This window comes from Malus sylvestris, chromosome 15, assembly GCF_916048215.2.
Source record: "Malus sylvestris chromosome 15, drMalSylv7.2, whole genome shotgun sequence".
In the NCBI taxonomy this organism is placed as follows: domain Eukaryota; kingdom Viridiplantae; phylum Streptophyta; class Magnoliopsida; order Rosales; family Rosaceae; genus Malus; species Malus sylvestris.
Window position 1 is genome coordinate 2,362,336 of NC_062274.1, and position 21,996 is coordinate 2,384,331.

At 36.4% G+C, this 21,996-nt stretch overlaps 2 protein-coding genes and 1 pseudogene across 5 annotated transcripts; 1 reads left to right on the forward strand and 2 right to left on the reverse strand.

The window, feature by feature from the left end:
• Positions 1–2,821: 2,821 nt before the first annotated feature.
• On the forward strand, positions 2,822–11,485 carry LOC126605246 (cysteine-rich receptor-like protein kinase 10; annotated as a pseudogene).
• Positions 11,486–12,249: 764 nt separating this feature from the next.
• On the reverse strand, positions 12,250–15,703 carry LOC126605592 (aspartate aminotransferase P2, mitochondrial-like). 4 transcript variants are annotated; one of them, XR_007616994.1, is made up of 5 exons: positions 15,542–15,703; positions 15,271–15,342; positions 15,010–15,081; positions 14,561–14,913; positions 12,250–12,874 (listed from the first exon to the last, which is right to left on the reverse strand). XR_007616994.1 is itself a non-coding variant. In XM_050272999.1 (4 exons), the coding sequence occupies exons 2-4, from the start codon at positions 15,340–15,342 to the stop codon at positions 14,677–14,679; spliced, it is 381 nt and encodes a 126-aa protein (XP_050128956.1). In that variant the 5' UTR covers positions 15,542–15,703; the 3' UTR covers positions 14,425–14,676. The 4 variants fall into 4 exon arrangements, 1 of the variants encoding a protein (XP_050128956.1); XR_007616995.1 differs by lacking the exon at positions 12,250–12,874 and adding an exon at positions 13,818–14,498 and having other exon boundaries at positions 14,599–14,913; XR_007616993.1 differs by lacking the exon at positions 12,250–12,874 and adding an exon at positions 13,818–14,502 and having other exon boundaries at positions 14,599–14,913.
• Positions 15,704–16,653: 950 nt separating this feature from the next.
• LOC126605593 (60S ribosomal protein L39-1) lies at positions 16,654–17,328 on the reverse strand. Its single transcript, XM_050273000.1, has 3 exons — positions 17,199–17,328; positions 17,002–17,105; positions 16,654–16,886 (listed from the first exon to the last, which is right to left on the reverse strand). Exons 1-3 carry the CDS (start codon positions 17,199–17,201, stop codon positions 16,838–16,840), a joined length of 156 nt encoding a protein of 51 aa, XP_050128957.1. The 5' UTR covers positions 17,202–17,328; the 3' UTR covers positions 16,654–16,837.
• Between the last annotated feature and the right edge of the window lie 4,668 nt (positions 17,329–21,996).

Genomic DNA, 21,996 nt, shown 5'->3' on the forward strand with positions numbered 1-21,996 from the left:
TACAATTGGATTAAAGTTAAAGGACCATTTCTCCATTTGAATTAAAGTTCAGGGACCAATGGTAATGGATTTTTAGTTGAGGGACCATAACTGCACGTTTTGATAAGTTGAGGGACCAAAGGTAATGGATTTTTAGTTGAGGGACCATTGCTCCAATTGACCAAAGGTAATATATATATATAATATGTAAACATCACCAGCCCTATATATATTAAAAAAAAAACAAAATGGAATTTGTCACTTTTGTCAAGCAGCCATGGTGCGGTCATGAGCTGCCCCATTTGCCATTTGACTAATAAGGGGCTGTGTGGACCAATAAGTGTCCAAACTAAATAGTTCCTGAGAATATATTTTACATGGTAATACTCAATCGCCTACCTCTTTTGACCGCAGGCTCTTGGATTAGCCAAAATGGTTATAAAGATACCCTTTTAACACAACTAGGGGTGGATTTTTTTGCCAAATTGCCGTGCCAACCGAATTACCAACCATACCATACCGATTTTGTGCTAATCGGTAATGGTACGGTATTGTACCGTACTGAAATTTCATGGTATGGTATTGGTAATGGATATCATTACCACGGTATTACCTTACCGTGCCGAACATATAATATAATATATAATTTATAAATTATATAATATATAATTATATAACACATATTTATAATATTCTAATAATTTGATATGATGAAAGAGGCTCAACCTCGGTTCAAGATTCCAAATAGGAAGAAGATTGCGGCTAGTGTGTGTGATTTATATGTGTTGGAGAAGTCTAAGTTATTTGAAGCAATGCATAATCAAAGGGTAAGTATCACAACCGATACTTGGACATCGGTACAAAACATTAACTACATGGAAATTACCGCTCACTTCATGGATAGGGAATGAAAGTTGCACAAACGGATTATAAACTTCATAAAGATCACAGGTCATAAGGGAGAAGACATTGGGAAAGTTCTAGAAGTGTGTTTGAACCAATGGAGGATAGAGACGATCTTTAGCATGGGGGAAACTTCTATTTGTTTTGGTTCGTAGCTTCTATTTGGATTGTAAACTTAATTTTCATCATGAATCTTGATGCATCATTTGAATTATTGTGTGTGTGAATTGTGAATGATGAATAATCGATGAATTTAGGCTACAAAGTATTAGATAAAGGTACAATAAAAAAGTTTTGCACTTGAATTGGGTTAAAAAAGCCAAAACAAATTTTGTCCCAAAACAAAGTGGCAATTACCATTGCCATACCATGCCAACCGAACATTTGGCAATACCGAACTTCGGTATACCGAAAGTTTGGTATGGTATTGGTAATAGATTTTACCAAACCGAAAGTTTGGTACGGTAATTGGTACGAGGGTTTTGGTACGGTAACCGTACCGAACCCACCCCTAAACACAACAACAAGTATTTTGATTAATTAAACCTCATTTATTTTAGCAAGTGAAATGCTGATATATGTCATTTTGGTGAATTAATGACTCTAGTACAGTTACATTCTCAATATATTCTCTGGTTATGGAGGGCTAAATGTAGTTTTTGGTAATGTTTTAACCCTCTAAAAATTAATACTTCAAAAACCATTTTAGGACTAAATTTTCATCTCTAACCATGCAGAGTTCCATGAAAGTTATATTTTATTACTTTTTGAGGCCAAATTTAAGTTGCCGTGAAGCTATATGTTGTCTGCCTTAGTACCGAACTTAACATATTTCTTTTAGTCCAATTCCCTTTAACACTTTGGTTGGAAACTATTTTGTCAATTTGTGGCCTATAGCTCTTGGCCAAAGATGATGGCCTGATTCAAGCTTTTCACAAATGGCCATGCTTTCCATGAGAATTAAGTGGACCTTTCAACTCAATTTCTGGAGCATTACATAGAAGTTGCCAAGCGTTACACACACATCAGTTTCCTGCTAATTTCATGTGGACTTTTAGTTAAAGTAGTAGAGCTCCACGTGTCACTTGCATCTTAATTACTCTGCAAAACTCAATAATATAGGTCTTTCCGGATCTCTTCTACCAAGATCATCGGATTAAATTATTTGGGTCTCTGAAATTTCATTCAACGATGAAAAATTATTATAGCTTATAAGGGATCAAAATAGGTAGGCCGTTTGATGAAATTTCAAATGTCCGAATCACTTGATCCAGTGACTTTGGTGAAAGAGATTCGACCTTGAAAGTAGACCATTCTACCATTCTGTAACTCTCTCTATCTCGATCTCAAATTCACTAATCTTAACAAAATAATATCCTTCTGGCGTCATGGATACAAATAGCTACAGCAGAACATTTTTGAACTTTGTTAGACCATCTTCAAAGAGACGTCAAAAATATCATATAAACATATAACAGTAACAAATGATGTACTATTTACTCCAACGGTGATGTCAAAACTGGCATGAAAAAGAAGGTTAAGTGGACATGGACAAAAAGATGTCAAATTTGAAGCTACCTTCAAATATGGTTTTTGCTATTTACAAAGGCGAATACTTGCCTTACCTTAAATGCTAGCATTTTAAGTATTATTTTATTATTATTAAACCAACAACAATTCCAACTTTTATTATTTTTGTTTTTAAAAAAAAACATAAATGAAGTAATAAATTTTGGCATAGGTGAAAGAAAAATATTGACAAAATTTCACTCGAATTTTACACGAATTTTATTCAATTTGTAGTTTTTTTATTGTTTCTTTTCGTCCTTCTAGATTTCATCCTACTAGTTTATTTAAGCAAAATTTCATTTCAACTAGGGGTTTCTTTTTTCAAAAGAGAAAACCTTTACGCAAATGTCTATTTTATTAAAGCTATATAATGATCCATAATATTCAAACACAGTTTTCACACTGAAAAATGGGTTCCTCAAGACCATTGCTTTTCTTCATTCTTCCTATTGTCTTGGGCCTTCTGGCTCCCGCCGTAGCCGAGGACATCGATAACGGAATATGCACTTTTACGGCCGACTACTGCTGGAGCTGTTCCGGTACCGATGAAACCTTCAATAACGCCGGCATCTACACACGAAACCTCAACACCCTCCTCTCGTCTTTCTCTTCTAACAAAACCCAATTTAGCTCGGGGTTTTACAACTCTTCTCTCGGACAAGATCCCGAAAAAGTCAATGCAATGGCACTATGCAGAGGAGACGTTCCCCTAAACGACTGCCGTACATGTTTCAATGAGTCCATCTCCATTCTCCTGCAGAACTGCACCAATAAAAAACAAGCTATCATATGGGCATTACGGTGCATGGTTCGCTACTCGAACGTCTCAATTTTCGGTGTTGAGGAAGATGATCCGGTTAAGTTTGTGCCCGGTGTGAATAACGCGCCAAAAGCTGAGCAGTTCAAGCTGGTGCTTAACCCCTTGTTGGAGACTTTAAGTGAGAAAGCTGCAGCAGGAGACTCCATTACAAAATTTGCAGCTGGGCATGCACTCTTCCCTGCAACGAATCAAATCATATATGCAATAGTCCAGTGTACCCCTGATCTGGACCAACAAAATTGCAGTGATTGCCTTGAAGAGGCCATCTCGGATATCCCAAAATGTTGTGAAGGAAAGGAAGGAGGGAGAATCCTGAGACCCAGCTGTAATTTGAGGTTTGATGTCAATCTTTTCTACGACGCAGCAGCTGATTCCCCAGTAAATCTTCCAGGCAAACAAGGTATAGCATGTGTATATATATAAGTTGGGCTTCCCACCAACTGCTAATTGGGTTTACAGTGGAATTCCAACTTTTTTCAAAATTCATTCTCAAAATATATAGCGCTAATCACTTGTTTGATATTCACTGCACAATTTTATCTCATGATTTGAATTATGTTGAAAATATGAATTTCATATAAAAAAAATTAATGGATCTTACATGCATTTACAAGGAGTGAGATTTGTAGAATTTTTTATGTATATTTCATATATAAAACAGTTACAAGTTCATTCATAAATAGAAGAAGAAATGGGAAAGAGAGTGGAGAACAAAAGGTAGGGGACAATGGCAGCTAAGCAAGTATAATGATGACCTCCACTCTCTCTAACTTAAGCCACTAACAAGCTTTACAGCCACTAACAAGCTTTACAATGATGAGGGAATAACAAACAGCTAATACTAGCACTAAGATTAGCTAAATGCAAGTTGAGCTGTTATCCATCAAAGCTAGATAAAAGCTTGCATTATTCTTCCAACATTTAACCCTTCTTCCAATAGCAACCTTAATCCAGTGCTTAATATCTTGTATTAGGGTTAAAGACTGATACTAGGGTTAAGGACTAATACTTCAATACTCACCCTCAAGCTGGATCGAGAGATTTTCTGGATCCAAGCTTGAAGAGAAGACGATCAAGTTGTGCAGAAGGAAGAGGCTTGGTGAACACATCGGCAAGTTAATAACTGGAGCGAACAAATAAAGTTTGTAACAGCTTGGACTGGACTTGGTTGCGGACGAAATGACAGTCAACCTCGATATGCTTTGTGCGTTCATGGAAGACAGGGTTGGCAGCAATATGCATCGCTGCTTAATTGTCACAATGAAAGAGAATTGGCTTGGAGGAGATGATTTCAAGATCACGTAGCAAACTCTTTAGCCAAATTAGTTCACATGCAGCAGATACCATTGCACGGTACTCAGCTTTTGTGTTTGACCAAGCTACAACGGATTGCTTTTGCTCTTCCACGTGACGAGGTTACCACCAACAAAAGTGCAGTAACCAGTTGTGGACTTGCGATCAAGGACGTTGCCTGCCCAATCAGAGTATGTGTATCCTTCAATGGTGAAGTGTCCGTTGTTTTGCATGAAAATCCCGGTAGTCATTGAGCTTTTCAAGTACCGAAGGATCCTTTTAACTAGTTGCAGATGATGAGATGAAGGAGAATGCATGAACTGGCTGACAAAGCTAACAGCATAAGCAATGTCAGGTCAAGTTATAGTCAAATAGATAAGTTTTCCTACCAACCTTTGATACTCCGATGCATTTTCAAGCTGGATGCCTGAGGTTTCATCCTTGAAATTTGTTGGTAGTGGTGTTTTGGCAGGCTTGCAATGCATCATATTGGCTTCTTCTAAAAGATTGAGAACGTACTTTTGTTGATTTAGAAACAGACCAGTTGGAGATTGATCCATTTCGATTCCAAGAAAGTATCGGAGTCTGCCAAGATCTTTGATTGAGAAGGTTGAATGCAAGGTGGGTTTAAGAGCAGTTATTTCTTCTGGATTATCTCCTGTGACAATAAGATCATCAACATAAACAAGTACCACCAATCTTCCATGCGTACCAATCCTAGTGAACATTGAAGAATCTGCATTGCTTCGTTTAAAACTGGATGACATAAGGACAAAGCTCAGTTTTGAGTACCAAGATTTTGGAGATTGCTTGAGATCGTAAATAGCATTGTGAAGCTTGCAGACTATTCCTTGTTCCTTCTCTCGTTCATGACCAGGTGGTAGGCGCATGTACACCTCTTCTTCTAACTCCCCATGTAGGAAAGCGTTTTTTACATCCATTTGATGTAGAGACCAGTGTGAATTGATAGCCACCGAATGAAGCACTCTAACTGTGTTCATCTTTGCCACCGAGGCAAAGGTTTCTTTGTAATCTACCCCGAAGGTTTGCGTGAAGCCCCTTGCAAATAAACTTGCCTTGTGCCGCTGTATGGTTCCATCTAAGTGAAATTTCATCTTGTAAATCCATCTTGCCCCAACCACACGTTGATCTTTTGGCAGAGAAACAATGCTCCAAGTTTGATTTTCATCGAGTGTCTTCAGTTCTTCAAGCATGGCACGCCTCCATACAGGAGATTGGTTTGCCTCTTCGAAGGATCGAGGCTCAGAGTTTCGAGATAACTCAGTAACAAAGGCCGCATGAGATGGGGAGACCTTGCTATGGTAAACCATTTGTCCAATAGGATATCTAGGCGTGTAGATTTCAAAATCATCAAGCCTGGATGGAGGTTGTCTGTTTCGAGAATGATTCATTCGTGGAGGATGAGGTTGTTCAAGTTGGGGCTCTCTCCTTTCGTGAAGGATTTCTTCATCATCTGCTTCCATATTTTCAGGAGCTGGCTTTATCTCAACAGCTTCATTGTGCGGTGTTGACAGCCTTGAATCATCAAGGAAGAGGGGAGTGGGAAACACTTCATATGAGAGCTCCCTCTGAGGTTCATCATCATGCTTCTAAAAGAAGGAGTGCGTCACATCAAAACGTACATCCCTGGATACAAACACCTTCCTGGTCTTAGAATCATAGCATTTGTATCCCTTTTGGGAAGTTGAGTAGCCTATGAATGCACACTTGATAGCCCTTGGATCAAGTTTATCTATGTGAATAGTTTGAATGTGCAGATAACATACACATCTAAACACACGGAGATGACTTATGTCAATTTCTCTCCCCTTGAGAATTTGGTAAGGAGATTTAAACTTCAAGATTCTACTAGGAAGACGATTGATGATGTATGCAGCGGTTTGTATAACTTGAGACCAGAACTTCTTTGGAAGATTTGCTTGTAACATTAGTGATCGTGTTTTCTCAAGCAAATCTCGGTTCTTTCTTTCTGAAATGCCATTTTGTTATGGCGTTCCTACACAACTTGTTTGTTACAAAATTCCATGCTCACTTAAGTAAGTTGTCATGATTTTGGAAATGTACTCAGACCCATTATCAGACCTTAAAATGCCAATATTAGAGTTAAAATGATTTTGAACTAAGTTATGAAAATTTTTGAAACACTGGAAAGCTTCGTGCTTGAATTTAAGTAAATACACAAAGGTAGTTCTAGAGAAATCATCAATTAAAGATATATAGAATCTGTAACCATCAAAAGACTCTAAGGTTGCAGGTCCCTAAATGTCGGAATAGACAATTTCAAAAGCTTTGGTAGCTCTAGAGAGAGAATGGGGAAAGGGTAACCTGGTAAACTTAGATTTGTGACAAACTTCACAATCTGGGATCACTTTACAGAAACTAGGAAAAAGAAAAAACATAACATGTGAAGAAGGGTGAGCTAATCTCATGTGCCACAGCTGCTCCTTGTTTACTGTGTTTGAGTTTACGTAGAAACTCTTTGGAAAACTTGAAGAGAAGTTGACATAGTACAGTCCATTGAGGAAGAACCCTTTACCAATCGTTTCCTTCGAAACTCGATCCTGGAAAATCACACAGTGAGTGGAAAAAATTGCAAGACAATTGAGCAATTGTGTTATTCTTCCTACTGACAGCAGTTTGAAAGGAAAAGAAGGGACATGCATGACAAGGGATTCTTTTTTACTCGAGAAGATTTTGAGTTTCCTTCTGCCTACTATACAAACTTTGGTGCCATTAGCTACAGAGACAAAAGAAGGAGTGGAGAAGTTTTGAAAATCATTTAGTAAAGATGCATCGTTAGTCTTGTGATCAGAAGCTCCTGAGTCGACTATCCAAAAATCACGACTACTACTAAGATCCAATGCAGTGGAAATAGTTGCAACAATACCTGGCACGTCATTTTGTGACATTGAGCTTGATTGTTCGAGGAAGCCAGCAAACTTGCCGAGCATGGCTGAGGGACTTTCATGATTTGTTGTTCCTTGTTTTTGTTTCAAGAAGTTAGCAAATTCATTTATGAGAGTAATGGGACTAGAGGAAGAGTTTATCACATTATTGGAGACATTGTCGCAAACAAGGTTTCCTCTAGAATTGTAGGCAGGCTTCATTTGGTTTCTTGGTGCTCTTCCATCATCGTTGAACTTGGGTTTAAGTTCTAGATGAAGAATCCAGCACTTTTCTTTTATGTGTCCAACGCCTGAACGACCTATCTTCACACAGTGAGAACACTTTAAGTCTGGTCATTTTCCCTTGTATGGTCTGGAGAAGGTGAAGGCTCTCGCTTCTGATGGCCTAAGATTTGATTCTCCAACAACCACGTCTGCGTTCATAACCTTCTTTCTTACTTCTTCGCATTGAATAACATTGCAGAACATCTGGAAAGTGGGAAGTTCAGGTGTCATCAAGAGATGACTTTTAAGATCTTCATACTCTGGTCCAATGCTGGCAAGCAACTGGAACACCTTGTCTTCTTCAGCACGCTTTAAAAGAATGGTTGTGTCCGTGGTATGAGGTCTGTAGAGATCCAATTCATTCCATTTAGCCTTCAAGTTGCCAAGATGTTGAACAAATGAGAGATTTCCCTGTTGTAATTCTATAAGGTCTTTCTTTAGCTAGAAGACTCGCACAGCATTGTTTAGATCCCCATACATGTCTCGTACAGAATTCCAAAGGTGGTGAGATGACACTGAATAATTGAAAATCTCAGCCATCTTTGGTTCCATAGAGTTTAACAGCCAAGACATGATAAGTTGATCTTGGGACACCCATGCTGCATAATCTGGTGAAGTTGTTTCAGGCATGATGTCATCCTTTTTAATGAACGGGAGCTTTCCACGTCCTCCAAGAGCGAGAGAAATAGCTCGTGATCAGGGCAGATAGTTGAATTCGTTTAGGAGCACAGAGCTCAAACGTTGAATTGGGTTGGTATCCATGGTTTCGTTTTTTGAAATTTTCTCTGCTGGTGTTGCCATAATGGCTTAACTGGTTTGGATTTGGTAGGATTTCGGAAGAACACAGAGGCAGGTCCAAGAGGGATCACTGCTCTGATACCATGTAGAATTTTTTATGTATATTTCATATATAAAACAGTTACAAAGTTCATACATAAATAGAAGAAGAAATGGGAAAGAGAGTGGAGAACAAAAGGTAGGGGACAATGGCAGCTAAGCAAGTATAATGATGACCTCCACTCTCTCTAACTTAAGCCACTAACAAGCTTTACAGCCACTAACAAGCTTTACAATGATGAGGGAATAACAAACAGCTAATACTAGCACTAAGACTAGTTGAATGCAAGTTGAGGTGTTATCCATCAAAGCTAGATAAAAGTTTGCATTATTCTTCCAACATTTAACCCTTCTTCCAATAGCAACCTTAATCCAATGCTTAATATCTTGTATTAGGGTTCAAGACTGATACTAAGGTTAAAGACTGATACTTTAATAAGATTACTTCTTATATTGTTAATTGATTTTATGATGAAATCTCAACTAACGTTCTTTATATATATATATATATATTTATATATATATATATATAATTGAACGTCTCATTCAAAGATCATTATGCTTCAATAGATAAGACTCATTTCTCTTCCTTTTAATTTTTCAGATGATCATCCAAGAAGGAGTCCAACTAGGCCTGTATCGTTGGCTCCCCTAGTTGTTATGGCAATGGTTGTTTCTTTAATAATACTGACAGTCAAAGGAATTTACTCAAGAGTTGGGAAAACCAAGAAAATATCTGGAAGTATTTCAGAATACTGGCAATTCGACTATAGCACAGTTAGTGTTGCCACAAATAACTTTTCCCAGGCAAAAGAAATTGGACAGGGCAGTTGTGGCGTTGTTTACCAGGTAATCAAACATAATTATCTCTTTCTTAATCAAAAGAGACAACAAGTATGTGCGATATCATTAAGTATGCATCAGCATTAATTGGAAACAGGTTCCTTGCTGATATAAAGGAAGAGATCCTTTCCAGATATTTCCCACCAAAATCACACAATTAATTAATTTAAGTTTTTGAAATTTGATTTAACGGTTAAAATTATTATAACTTTAAAGAAATCTTTACTTGTAACTGTTAAATCAAATTTTAAAAGCTCAAATTAATTGATTGTGTGATCTTAGTGTAAGAGATAAGGAGGAAATCTCTTCCCCGATATGATACTCATATATTGTTTTCATATTGTGCAGGGTCGCCTGTCCAATGGAAAAGACATAGCTGTGAAAAGGCTTTTAATAGATTCTGAACTAGACAATTCAGAATTTAAAAATTTGATCTTAACAGTGACCAAGCTTTACCATCGGAATTTGATTGGTCTCCTAGGTTTCTGCTGGGAAGGAAGTGAAATGATTCTTGTCTATGAGTTTGCCCCTAACAGAAGTCTTGATTACGCATTTGGTATGTTTGGATTTTTTTTTTTTTTTTTTTTTGAAAGAAAAACTCTGGAAATTTAATGTGTGATATGCAAAGCAACAAACATTTGTGGGAACATAATGTGGTAAATTTTTTCTCACTGAAGATGCCTTTTAGTGAGAAAAATAAATTTCCCACCAAAACCTTGCTAGAGAGGTCTTCTGTTGTAGTAGCAATAGTAATATCTCGTTTGTAATAAAAATAAAGAATAATGTTAGGAAGATCAAATTTTGTAATAAAATGATGTGGATATTAATAATTGGATTATTATGTAAGTATTAATTAACATGCTTATTTTCTATTGATGACACATCATTTGATTTGCAAATTTGGTTAAAAATTTGATCTCAATAACCTTATTCAAAATAAAATATCATTACATAATCTCTCTTTTACATAAATATGCAGATCCAGTCAATCATCTAAATTTGGATTGGGATATGCGCTACAATATTATAGTAGGCATTGCAAGAGGGCTCTTATACCTTCATGAAGATTCTCCCCATCCGATTGTTCACGGGGATCTCAAGGCCAGTAACATTCTGATAGATGCAGAAATGAATCCCAAAATTTCAGACGTTGGCATGTCAAAGTTGCATGGGATTCATAAAAAACAAGGCGGTACCGAAAGATTTCAAGCATTGCAGCAGTAAGTACAAGGACCAGCTATAGGACTTTCATAAACTTAATCTTATTAATGCTATTATGCTATGTCAATAAAATTTAAGAAGTTTCATCAGGTTCGTAAAAATTTAACGTTTTCCTGCTGATATATAGCGACTATCTCGCAATAAATTGCGAAGAGGATGGAGACTTTTCTGTAAAGTCGGATATCTACAGTTTCGGAGTGTTGGTTTTGGAGATAATGATTGGACGAGAAAGTACTTATTTCAATCATGGAGGGGACGGAGATGATCTTCTGAGCTATGTAAGTAATAATATATATAGTTTCGATGTATTACCCTTAATTTGATGCATCGAGAGAATGAGAGTTATAGAAATTGAAATATTATGTATTACATACCCTTGCAGGCTTGGCAACTCTGGACAGAAGGGAGAGCTTTACATCTAATAGATGACAGTATCGAGACTGATTCAAGAACCGAGTTAATAACGAGATGCATCCACATAGGGTTATTATGTGTGCAAGAAAATATAGCTGATAGGCCAACCATGGGTTCAGTTATTCTCATGCTTAACATGAGTTACCAATTTACTCTCCCACCGCCCACGCCTCCAGCAACTTTGCCACGTGATAACACCAAAGAATTGATTGACAGTACGTCAAGGATTAGGCTAAGTAATAAGCGAAAGCCCTACTGGACGAGGCTTGTCCGGATATGTATGAAACCGTTTCAGTGGGATTCCAGGCGATCACTTATCTTCAGCGAAGTAGACGCTGAAAGAGTAAGTGGGGATGATCAAACTACCTAAGCGATGTGATGTGAAGATAGTGGATAATGTGTTGGTTGTCTACCTATTTGTATTGAGTTTGAAATTTTGTGTTGGTTGTCTTCCTATTCGTATTGAGTTTGAAATTTTTCTTCCCTTAAATTAATATAACAATTTCGAATCATTTGGTTACTGATAAGAAATTTACCACACACGCAAATGGGTTAAAAAACTCATATAATACTTGCAAGAATGACAAGAATATTGTAGTATAAATGGTTCTTGCAAGGTTGTTCTCTACTGAGATTATTAAACAATTCAAAGCAAACCAAATTCCAATTAATTATTGTAAAACAGAAATTTGAGATGATTGATTTTTATAACCTAATTTAATAAAACGAATTTAATTAATAAAAATAAAACAATCTGCAATATTAAAGTTGAAGGAAAAAGAAACAGTTTTTAAAATACCAATTTATAAATGCACTAGGTTCCACCATCACCTAGCAATCCTATGCATTTTTACCAATTACTTATGATCTACACATGCCACTTTGAAGGTTAGGTTTTCCTAATATATATCCTACTTGGAACCTCCAACATAGAACGTATATCTAACATTCAATCCGTCTGAACGTTCAAATCAAATATGAACATGAGAAACTCATTAAGTTTTATAAAAACCCTTTGAAAAATCATGCAACCCTTAAGACGTGGTGTTCATCTTAAGTGAAATTACAATTATTAATTACAAGAAGCCAGCGCCAATTTTAGGGAACCTTCCAACCAAAATTACATCAAACCACCTTTCTAAATATCATAATGGTGATCAAGCATTAAGACAACGCATATTCATAATTGAAATCATAGAAAATATTATTATATAGAAAATGATTGAAAACACCTTAAAGTAGAAAAAACTTTAAGAACCCTAGCAATTCTCTATGTCTCCAAAGTTTCATAAAAGCAAACGTCCCCCCCCCCCCCCCCTCAAACTAGGGCCGACTAAACCTTTTAAATCCCCCTAAAAGACAGCGGCACAAACCCTCAAATTGTAGTCTCTTGTTCCAATTAGGAAACTAAGAATAATAATAAAATATCTTAGAAAATAAAGTCGTAATTAAGCTAGGATAATCCGCCAAGTACTTGTCCAGTTACGTTTTAGCCTCAAATATCCTCTAAATACGGCCCATGATAGCTTGTTTTGAAGATCAGGACGTTCTAAACACATCTCCAGAAGGCCATGAATCTATCTGATGTCATCTTGGGCTCCAAAAAAAGCAATTCAAGCCCAAAACGTCACTATTTCAACACCGTGCATCACTCCTTTATTTTATAGCCAGAAAATAACCGCTTGATGGAAAATTTTGATATTTTGATACGATCAAGCTAAGTGACTCACGAGCGTCCTTCAACTGGAATTACTCCAAAATTCATCCATTTGGTCCTGTTTTGCTCTAGAAAAAGTCGAAAGTCCTATTTTGAAAATACAATTCAAAGTATTAAAATTCTCCCAAAATATACTAAGAATAGGATTAAATATATAATATAAAATATACTCTTCAGTTACCTCGTTGAAAATGAGTTTTCTTGCTTATTATTATCTTGTGGTTTTTCTTGTGAGTCAAGAATTAGGTTTCTTGTAGGACAAAAGATTGGGCCTTACATTTAGTCTTCTCTATCGTATTCATTAATAAGCAGTACTTTGTAAAAAAAAAATTTAGATCACTCCATAAATCAAGTTTGTTTAGATATGTTTTTAAAATGACTGAAATCGTTTTTGGTGAAAATATTTTTGAAAACAATCCGTAGTAAAAATGCTAGTAAATCTTAGAAAATCACTTAAAGTGCTTTCGGGAAAAAACACATAACTTGTGCTTCTTATAGAAAGCATTTTAAGTGCTTTTGGAACCCAAAAAGATTTTCTCTAAAAGCGTTTTCAGCTATTCTAAAAACATATCCAAACGGGTTATGCATGTGTGAGCTCCATTTAGTTATAATTAAGAGAAGATAGTCAATTATCAAAACGACTTCCACGCCCATCTCCTCGTTCACTATTTGTGATTAATGTACTGTCACTGTACATGTATATCAATTGGAAACTTTCATTTACTTTATGGAATGTGATATCCACACACCTATTTTTACTTCTCTCACACCTTTTTAGTTTTCGGCCGTCGGATCGGATGAATTGAAGAAGATCAACGGATATAAATTAACAAGAAGTGTGTGAGAAGTAAAAAGGGATGTGTGCATAGCGCATCCCTACTTTATCATCATTGGAAAATATATATTTATCTTTGCTAATGGAATCAATTGTTCTCATGTTCATGCATAACATATATATCTCAATCAGTGCCGGCAATTTTTTTTCTACACCGGTCAATGACAAATCTGTGAAGAAATAATATTAAGAAAGTTGAAGTTAAACTATAAAATCAATTAGTAATATAAAGAATATTCCGGTTACTTATTCTCAACTTTCTGTATACTATAATTTACAATCAGTAAATTTGAGATCTATCACGGAAGTGGCTCGGACTTTGGATTGCTTTTGTTTAGAAAAAAATAGCATCCAGCTTTCTGATTTATAATATTTAACCTACGTGATCAGTTTAATTAGACTGTATGCATACAAAATGGATAATGTTGGAGTGAAAGAATTTTTGAAGCAGCACTACGAGAGCGTAGTTTGAGAATGCTCTGGGTTCCTGTGCTGAACTCTTTTTTGCTCCAATTGATGCTTCTTTTGCTGATGATGCATCTCTTCACATCATTCCTCTTGATTATGGGAAGCTTAGCCTCTAAACTAAATCTCGTTCCCAAGTGATGTTATATGACAGCATTTATACCGCACTACGTCTTTAAAGGAAATGTTCATTAGTTCTCTTAAAAATGTTTGAGGAAGCTTCCAGTCCGAATCGTACCTTGGACTCTGTTGGTTCGGCTAAGTCACACAATGGGCAGCCTAATTTGGTATCGAATTCGTCATCCACGAGATTCGAACCTAAGACATCTCATTTCCAAATGAAAAAGAATACCATTAGATCGTAGTACTAAGTGGCTAGTCAATTAGTTCCTGAAAGACCTTGAACAGTTGCTAGCTTCATAAAATGAAAATAAACAATTAATAGACTGTGAGATAAGATCAAAGAGAAGAACAGCGTGATTTATTTTACGAGTTCCGATTTCTTGCTTACTCTTTGTTGCTTTATTACTGGGTTGTCTGCTCCAAATAATAACTCTGCAGTCACTTTGTTGAATGCTGCCAAACCTTATTAGTTAAAGATTTTGTATTTCGTGGAGGATAGGGATCTGACCTTCTTAACAACATCAAGCACGTATGGCTGAAGCTCTTCCGTTCGATATGCCCCAACTCCAAGGTCGAGCTTTGATTCGTTTGTGCTAGACTTGAATGCTTCAGAAACTCCGAGAGTTGGATCCGGCGGGGCCATCGTTACACCCTCGAATTTGGAGACATTCACCGCAGCTACCATAGATACCCTACCAAAAGACTACAGAAACCAAAACAACACCGCATTAGCATCAATGTTGAAGCAAAAAGTCGATAAATCCAAGCGAAAATAGCCATAGCAGCTCACAGCACGTACCTCCGTCTTCGTAAACAGACAGTTTCTTTCCTTGTTCAAGCTCCAAGAAGAACTCCCAAGCTTCAACTTCCCCTGTTCCAAATACACAATAAACACGATGAGTGCTTCGATTTTCAAGATTCCGAGAACAAAATCACGCACAGCTCCATCAAGCCGGAAATTAACATTTTCTCGGCAACCAAACAGTAAGATCAAAGAAGAAATCGAAATCGTTCACGAAAATCGGAATTAATTACGAAATGATGAAAAGAGCGGTAGTACCATGGGAGTCTCGTGCGTGGACAGAGAAGCTGACGGCGAGACGGAAGCTAAGGACAGCATCGCTGAAGCCATCTGAATTCAGAAATCGAGATAAGATAACAAACACCAGAAAAATGAGGAATAAAATAGATGGATTATTTTCGTGATCCAGGAGTAAATCAAGAGCTAAAGAGATAATGATTAAGATGTAATTAAACAGATTCAGATGGATTAAAACAATGGAGTCGAATCGGATGTAGTTGGAATCGACGACGACGATGAGAAAACTCACCGAGAAAGGGAGGAGAGCGATGAACACGAAGGAGTCAGCTGTTTGAGAGTGAGGTGATCTTTCGTTGCTTCTTTTCTACTGGCTGGCTTTAAGTGGGTTTTGCGAGCGAATCAGCGTGAGATTTTTTGGTCGTTAACTTACATATTTGAGTAGAGTGACAAATAACCACTAATTATCACAAAGCTGTCAATTACCCGCTCAACTATTTTTTTTTAACAAATGAAATTATATATATTAAAATGATGGAGAAGTGGACTAAACTTTACAGTGGGTTAGCAATGGTACGGTTCAAATTCATCTTTAGCGAAAATCGAAGCTAAAACCTTTCATTTACTAGTAAAGAGAAATGTCACTACACCGTAGTACTAAGTGGCTACCCGCTCAACTATTTATTCTTGCTTACTTACCCCCTGAACTAATAAGTACCCTCTGCTGTCTGCCGTTATATTTCATTCAAATTTCCGTTAAATGGTACATAGGATTATGAATTGCGAGTGTGAAGCTCATAGTGTGGTATGGAGTAAATTTCCTACCTCCAATATTGTTATCCGAAAATAAAAGAAAACCAAGGCACACAAAATGAGTTGTAATTGTAATACGAATTATAACGTAAAATTCACATATCATTTTTGTACGTGGTAGAAGCGCAACAAAAATCTCAACTAGTGCAATTCACATACTTGGAGATTTTTATGTGTTTATACTAAAACACGTTGAAAATGGACAATTAAGTAATTAAATAACCATTCCCACTTCAATCAAGTAAATACATTGGGGATGATTCCATACAAATGTTAGGCTGGGCAAAATTTGGATTCATCTTTCAAACAAATTGTTGGATTGTATTCACAAATGTAACATTTAGAGGTATGTTGAAGAAAGAGGAGAACGATTTTCATTTGGAGAAGATTACAAGGCAATTAGAAACTTCAATGAATGATATCCTTCTAATCCCCTGCAAATGAAAAATGAATTCACATCCCTTCAACATGACGACCTTTGAATATTATAGTTATCCAATCCCATCCAATCCTAATTACCAATCAAACATTTGGTATATACCAAGTTCATAGAACCCAAGCAGATGGAAAACAACATTCTCCAGAGATAGATAAAGGGGAAGTTAAAAGCACTTGTGAAATATAAAGACTCTTATGACTTCTTACAACGGTTAACTGGATGGATTCTCAGGAAAAAAATACGAAACATTTTGATGTCCGAATCAAAAACTAAAACCCCTAAATCAAAATTACAAAATATGCTTAATTTCCATTGAGAATTTGGGAGCAAGGCACCTCAGAATCCGAGCTTGGTGCGGCGCCAGTGCCTGCGTTTCGCATTGTACCTGATCCACAACACGAATCAAATCGAAAAACCGTAAGCATCTGGGAACCGATTAAGAAAAAACAAATGAGAATTAAGAAATAATTAAACAATCATTAGAGTAAGTATTTATGGACCTGATGGTGTTGTCGGTCCTCATACGGATCCAGTGAGGGATGGGCCTGTTCTGCCTCATCTTCTTCGCCAGCTTCTTCTTGATCATGAAGCTCTTGTGCGACGGCTGTGCGTATTTACCAAAAGAACCCACATCAGAAACTCAAGCATCTTCCAGTAATTCAATATACAGAAAGAGAGAGAGGAGAGACTGAGTCACCATTTTTGCGAGCTTGGAGATGCGCCGCCAAGTTTACAGCAGAGAGCAAAACAGCGAAACCCTAACAGCGCGAACGCTGTAAAAAACGAGCGATTTACAGTTTTAATATAAGGAAAGGGTAAAAATGGAATTCAATTATTTGAGGCCCAAAACATAACCAATGTTAAGTCGGTGAATGTCAGTTCAAAGGCCCAGCTTCTATGGGGTCTACGTAATACGTTCCTTCATCTACAACGTATTCCAAGCCCAATGCCCAAGAAGGTTCTTATGAGTTATCTTTTCTTTCTTTTTTAATTCTCGTCCGAGTTAACAAAATGTTGTGTGCCACACTTATAGTCATTTTACGTTGTAATTTTTTTTTTTTTTTTTTGCAATGCGTGTTTAAATTTATTTATTTTTGTGAAAAAATCGAACTTGAGAAATATTTGTCTATTTAGCTGCTCAGTACTACAGTCTGTTAGTGTTCTTCTTTACTTGAAAGTGAGAAGTTTTAGTTTCGAATCTTGTGGATGGCGAATTCGATATCAAATTAGGCTGTCCATTATGTGGCTTAACCAAACTCACTCTCTCCTTAGTGTAAAAATATCGATATAGTCAAAAAAAAAAATTACTTGACCTTCGGAATTGAATAAAATAACGGAGAATTAAATAACAGCATTTACAACAACCAAACCCAAAGAAATGGTCACATTCACACTGGAGTATGACAGTTCGTCTATAATCACAGAAAATTTTGTAGTGTGACGATTGCACTCACACGTAATATTATTAATTCAAGAGTTATAACAAAATTAATATTTCATAGATTTAAAGTATTGTATCACCAAACATATATTATACTTCGTGATGATTGCACTGAAAAATGTATCTAACTTATCCAATTTTAGTCTGATGATTGTATCAAACTGTTAGTCACAACATATTTAACTTTCGTGTTGTATTTGATCAATCGACAAAATATTAAGTTTCTATTCAACCACATGCATGCATGGTAGTTGAGCTTCCATTCTCCTTATACGCAACTTACACACAACTACACCAACATGTGCTTGAGCTTTGACTAATTCTTGTGGCTTTTTAATTGCCCGGATAATGGTAATACATATTACGTCTAAATTATATGTAACTTCGTACAGTGATTTATAGCTCGTGCAATTACAATTATTTAACTTAAAATTCGAAATCATTTTTATATCTCCTCTTCTAAGATCTCGGGTTTGAATCTCCCGTAATTATAAACCCCCGTTTACCATATGGACAACGTGGTGGGTATATTAGGGTTAGAAAGTTCAGTTTTTATGGATTGCAATCTTGTATGCTAGTGAGAAATGGTGTGATGAGATTGTATTGTCCAAAGTTTGAAATGAAGCGAGAGTAGATGGTAGTGGTGCAAAGATCCCATGGGATGCGGGGGGAAGCAATTTGCTGGACGACGCGTACATTTATACGGTACCTATCACAATCACAAAAACCAGTGGCGCATGTGAGCATGCAAAGCTGGTTACCAACATAGCAAATCACATGACGCATTCGATGTTTCGGGTTTGATACATGAATTCATTAATGACATGTTTATCTACTAAAATTGATGTTTCGGGTTTTTTACTCACCTTTTTTTCCTTTGCAGCAATACAGACTTGCGGATACTCCTGCAGGCTGCAGTGTTCAAAGGTGTAGAAGTAGAGTCACGGGACAAAAAACAAACGAACAATTTTTTTCTTCTTCCAAACAATCAATACCAACTAACAATCTGAACATGAACGACAACGGAAACGAGCAAACAGATACCAACCCGAAGCAGATTAAATCCTGAATGATCAAATCTGCTCTGATACCAGGTTGAATATCAACGTGCGCAACGAATAAGACTAACAAGATAATAGGAATATTATTAAACAAATGAGAATGTCGGAACGGTTACAAAACCCTAAGAGACTACATTGTGACTAACTTGTTTTCTAATGAATAACAAAGTACCATATTTATAATAAACTAACTATAATCTCTAACAAAACCTAATTCTAACGGGCTAAACCCATAAAACCAAACATTCAAATAAACCAAAATACTAATATTTTCCAACACCCCTGTCAAACTCATGGTGGTACACGACATGAGTTTGCCAACAAGCAGATGTGGATGCAAGCCTCCAAATTCCAATGTCAATGCCGATGCTGGTGCCAATACCAATGTCGATGCCAACTTCCGAACAAACAAACAAAAAATCCAACCAAATTTTATTATTATTATTTATTTATTTTGCCCGCATGGGCCTCAAACAAGCAACCAATTTTTTCTTGTTTCTTCCTTTTTTTTTTTTTTACTCCCCTTTTTTTCCTTTGCAGCAATACAGACTTGCGGATACTCCTGCAGGTTGCGGTGTTCAAAGGTGCAGCAGTAGAGTCACGGGACAAAAAACGAACGAACAATTTTTTTCTTCTTGCAAACAATCAATACCAACTAACAATTTGAACATGAATAACAACGGAAACGAGCAAACAGATACCAACCCAAAGCAGATTAAATCCTGAAGGATCAAACATGCTCTGATACCAAGTTGAATATCAGAGTGCGCAACGAATAAGACTAACAAAATAATAGGAATATTATTAAACAAACGAGAATGCCGAAACGGCTACAAAACACTAAGAGACTACATTGTGACTAACTTGTTTTCTAATGAATAACAAAGCACCCCATTTATAATAAACTAATCCTAATCTCTAACAAAACCTAATTCTAACAGGCTAAGCTCATAAAATCAAACATTCAAATAAACCAAAATACTAATATTTTCCAACAAATACTAAATTTAATCCAATGGTGAAATGACTTCGGATTTGGGTGATTTGTTTATAGAGATGATATTTGAAGAAATACATAAAAGATAAACAGTTGAATCCTGAAATTACATTACGAACTAGATCACACAAAAACGTGTATCAAAAAGCCTGTCTCCAAATAAATATATATTATGTAATTACAAATCATAACATTTCATTCAAACAAACAAAAACCTAGTCTAAAAGGATTATGATATTCCTATTTTTTGTCAAGGATTATGATATTCCTTGACAACAACATTCAATGTTCCAATGGCCATCAAACAAAAGAAAAAAATTAATCTATGTCCTTTAAACTTTATTATAAGTATAACAACGTTCAATGGATCAAAGATTTATGTGTTTGCATGTGACTCGGGAGAGGGTTAGTCCAAAATTGACAAATTGACATTTGGACTGGACCGCGTCATGGCCCATAAAAACCGTCTCAAGCTTTTGCTTCTTTGCTTCAAATTTTGCTCTCATCAGCCACGTTCGTGTTCTATCATCTCCGGTCCCACACCACGCGCTTCCATCTGGGTCCCGCCCCTTTCCCGAGTAATTAAAATAAGGATGTGATATACACACATCTTATTTTATTTCTCACACACTTTTTTAATTTTCAGTCGTTCGAATGAATTGAAGAAGATCAACGGACAGAAATTATTAAGGGTGTGTAAGAAGTAAAATAAGGTGTGTGGATATTATACCCCTTAAAATATTTTTCCAGGCCAGGGTTTAGCTGTAAACCAGGATGATTAGTGACAAAGATTAACGCTAACATGCTGTTTGTTCTTTTATCTTTGCTCCAATCACCTCTACCCCTTTTTTCTTTGTTCTTTTCACAAAATGTCTCATCTTCTTTCTTCTTTTTGGAATCCGATCGAGGAAATTCGTTACGTTACGATGGTAAAAAAAAATTCAAAAGCCTATATATGTGAGAGTGAATTCAAACAAATCGTACGACCTTTATGCTTTTGTGTGTTTTTTGTGCGCATGATTACAGTTAATGCGACAAAAATGTTACTGAAATCGGTCGTGCAAGCACGTGAAGACTAGTTTTGGTCAATACAAAATCAATCAAGATTCGCTTCTTTTGGTTAATCCACAATATTATTGTGGATAAAGCTAAATTATATATGCTGCTAAAGTAGGTCTCATCATGAGACTAACACCGATCAACAACACTGGAATGTCTAAAGATGACGCTAGGTGGTACGAGCAACATGTGATCTAGCATTACTATTTAACTGGGTCCGCCTCTTTCCCACTTCTTTTTTTAATCCAATCAAGGAAATTCATTATGGTACAATGGTAAAAAAAAAATTCAAAAGCCTATAAATATGTGCCAGTGAAATCAAACAAGGGCGTCAAGTCTAATTCTTTGTGTGTGGTCATAGTTTATGTGACGAAAATGTTATTCGAATTGATCGTGTAAGTGCATCAAGTCTAATTCTGGTCAATCATGTTTGTTGAACATAGAATGCAAAATTAGTCAAGATTGGCACCTTTTGGTTAATCCTCAATGTTATTGTGGATAAAGCTAATTATACATACTACAAAAGTAGATTTTACCATGAGACAAAGACTGATCAACAACACTTGGATGTCTAACGGTAACTTTAAACAGTACGATCAAAATGTGATTTTTCTAGCATTACCGTTTACCTTTACCGCTTACCTTTTTGTTTATAGGGTTTACACTGTCCACGTGTCGAAATGCAAGAGGTCTTGACACCAACGCTAATTTTAATCTGCGAACTGCAAGGTGGTTTCCAATGGGGGCATGCTCACTCTTGATGCCTCCAACAAAGGAAACACAAAAGTCATAAATAGCTGCAGCAACTTGAAAAGGAGAGATAGATACTCATGGAAAAATAATACTCCTCAAAAAAATCAAGTTAAATTAATTTCTCACACAAAAAAATCCTCTGATATTTTTGCAGAAATCCTGCAAGAAAATATCTAAAAAAAGC

Coding starts and splice junctions, on each gene's coding strand:
- LOC126605593 (XM_050273000.1), bottom strand. Junction 16,887..17,001: donor AGGACCGACAACACCATCAG/GTCCATAAATAC, acceptor GTTGTGGATCAG/GTACAATGCGAAACGCAGGC.
- LOC126605592 (XM_050272999.1), bottom strand. CDS start 15,342: ATGGCTTCAGCGATGCTGTCCTTAGCTTCCGTCTCGCCGTCAGCTTCT. Junction 15,082..15,270: donor CCACGCACGAGACTCCCATG/GTACTACCGCTC, acceptor TATTTGGAACAG/GGGAAGTTGAAGCTTGGGAG. Junction 14,914..15,009: donor GTCTGTTTACGAAGACGGAG/GTACGTGCTGTG, acceptor TGGTTTCTGTAG/TCTTTTGGTAGGGTATCTAT.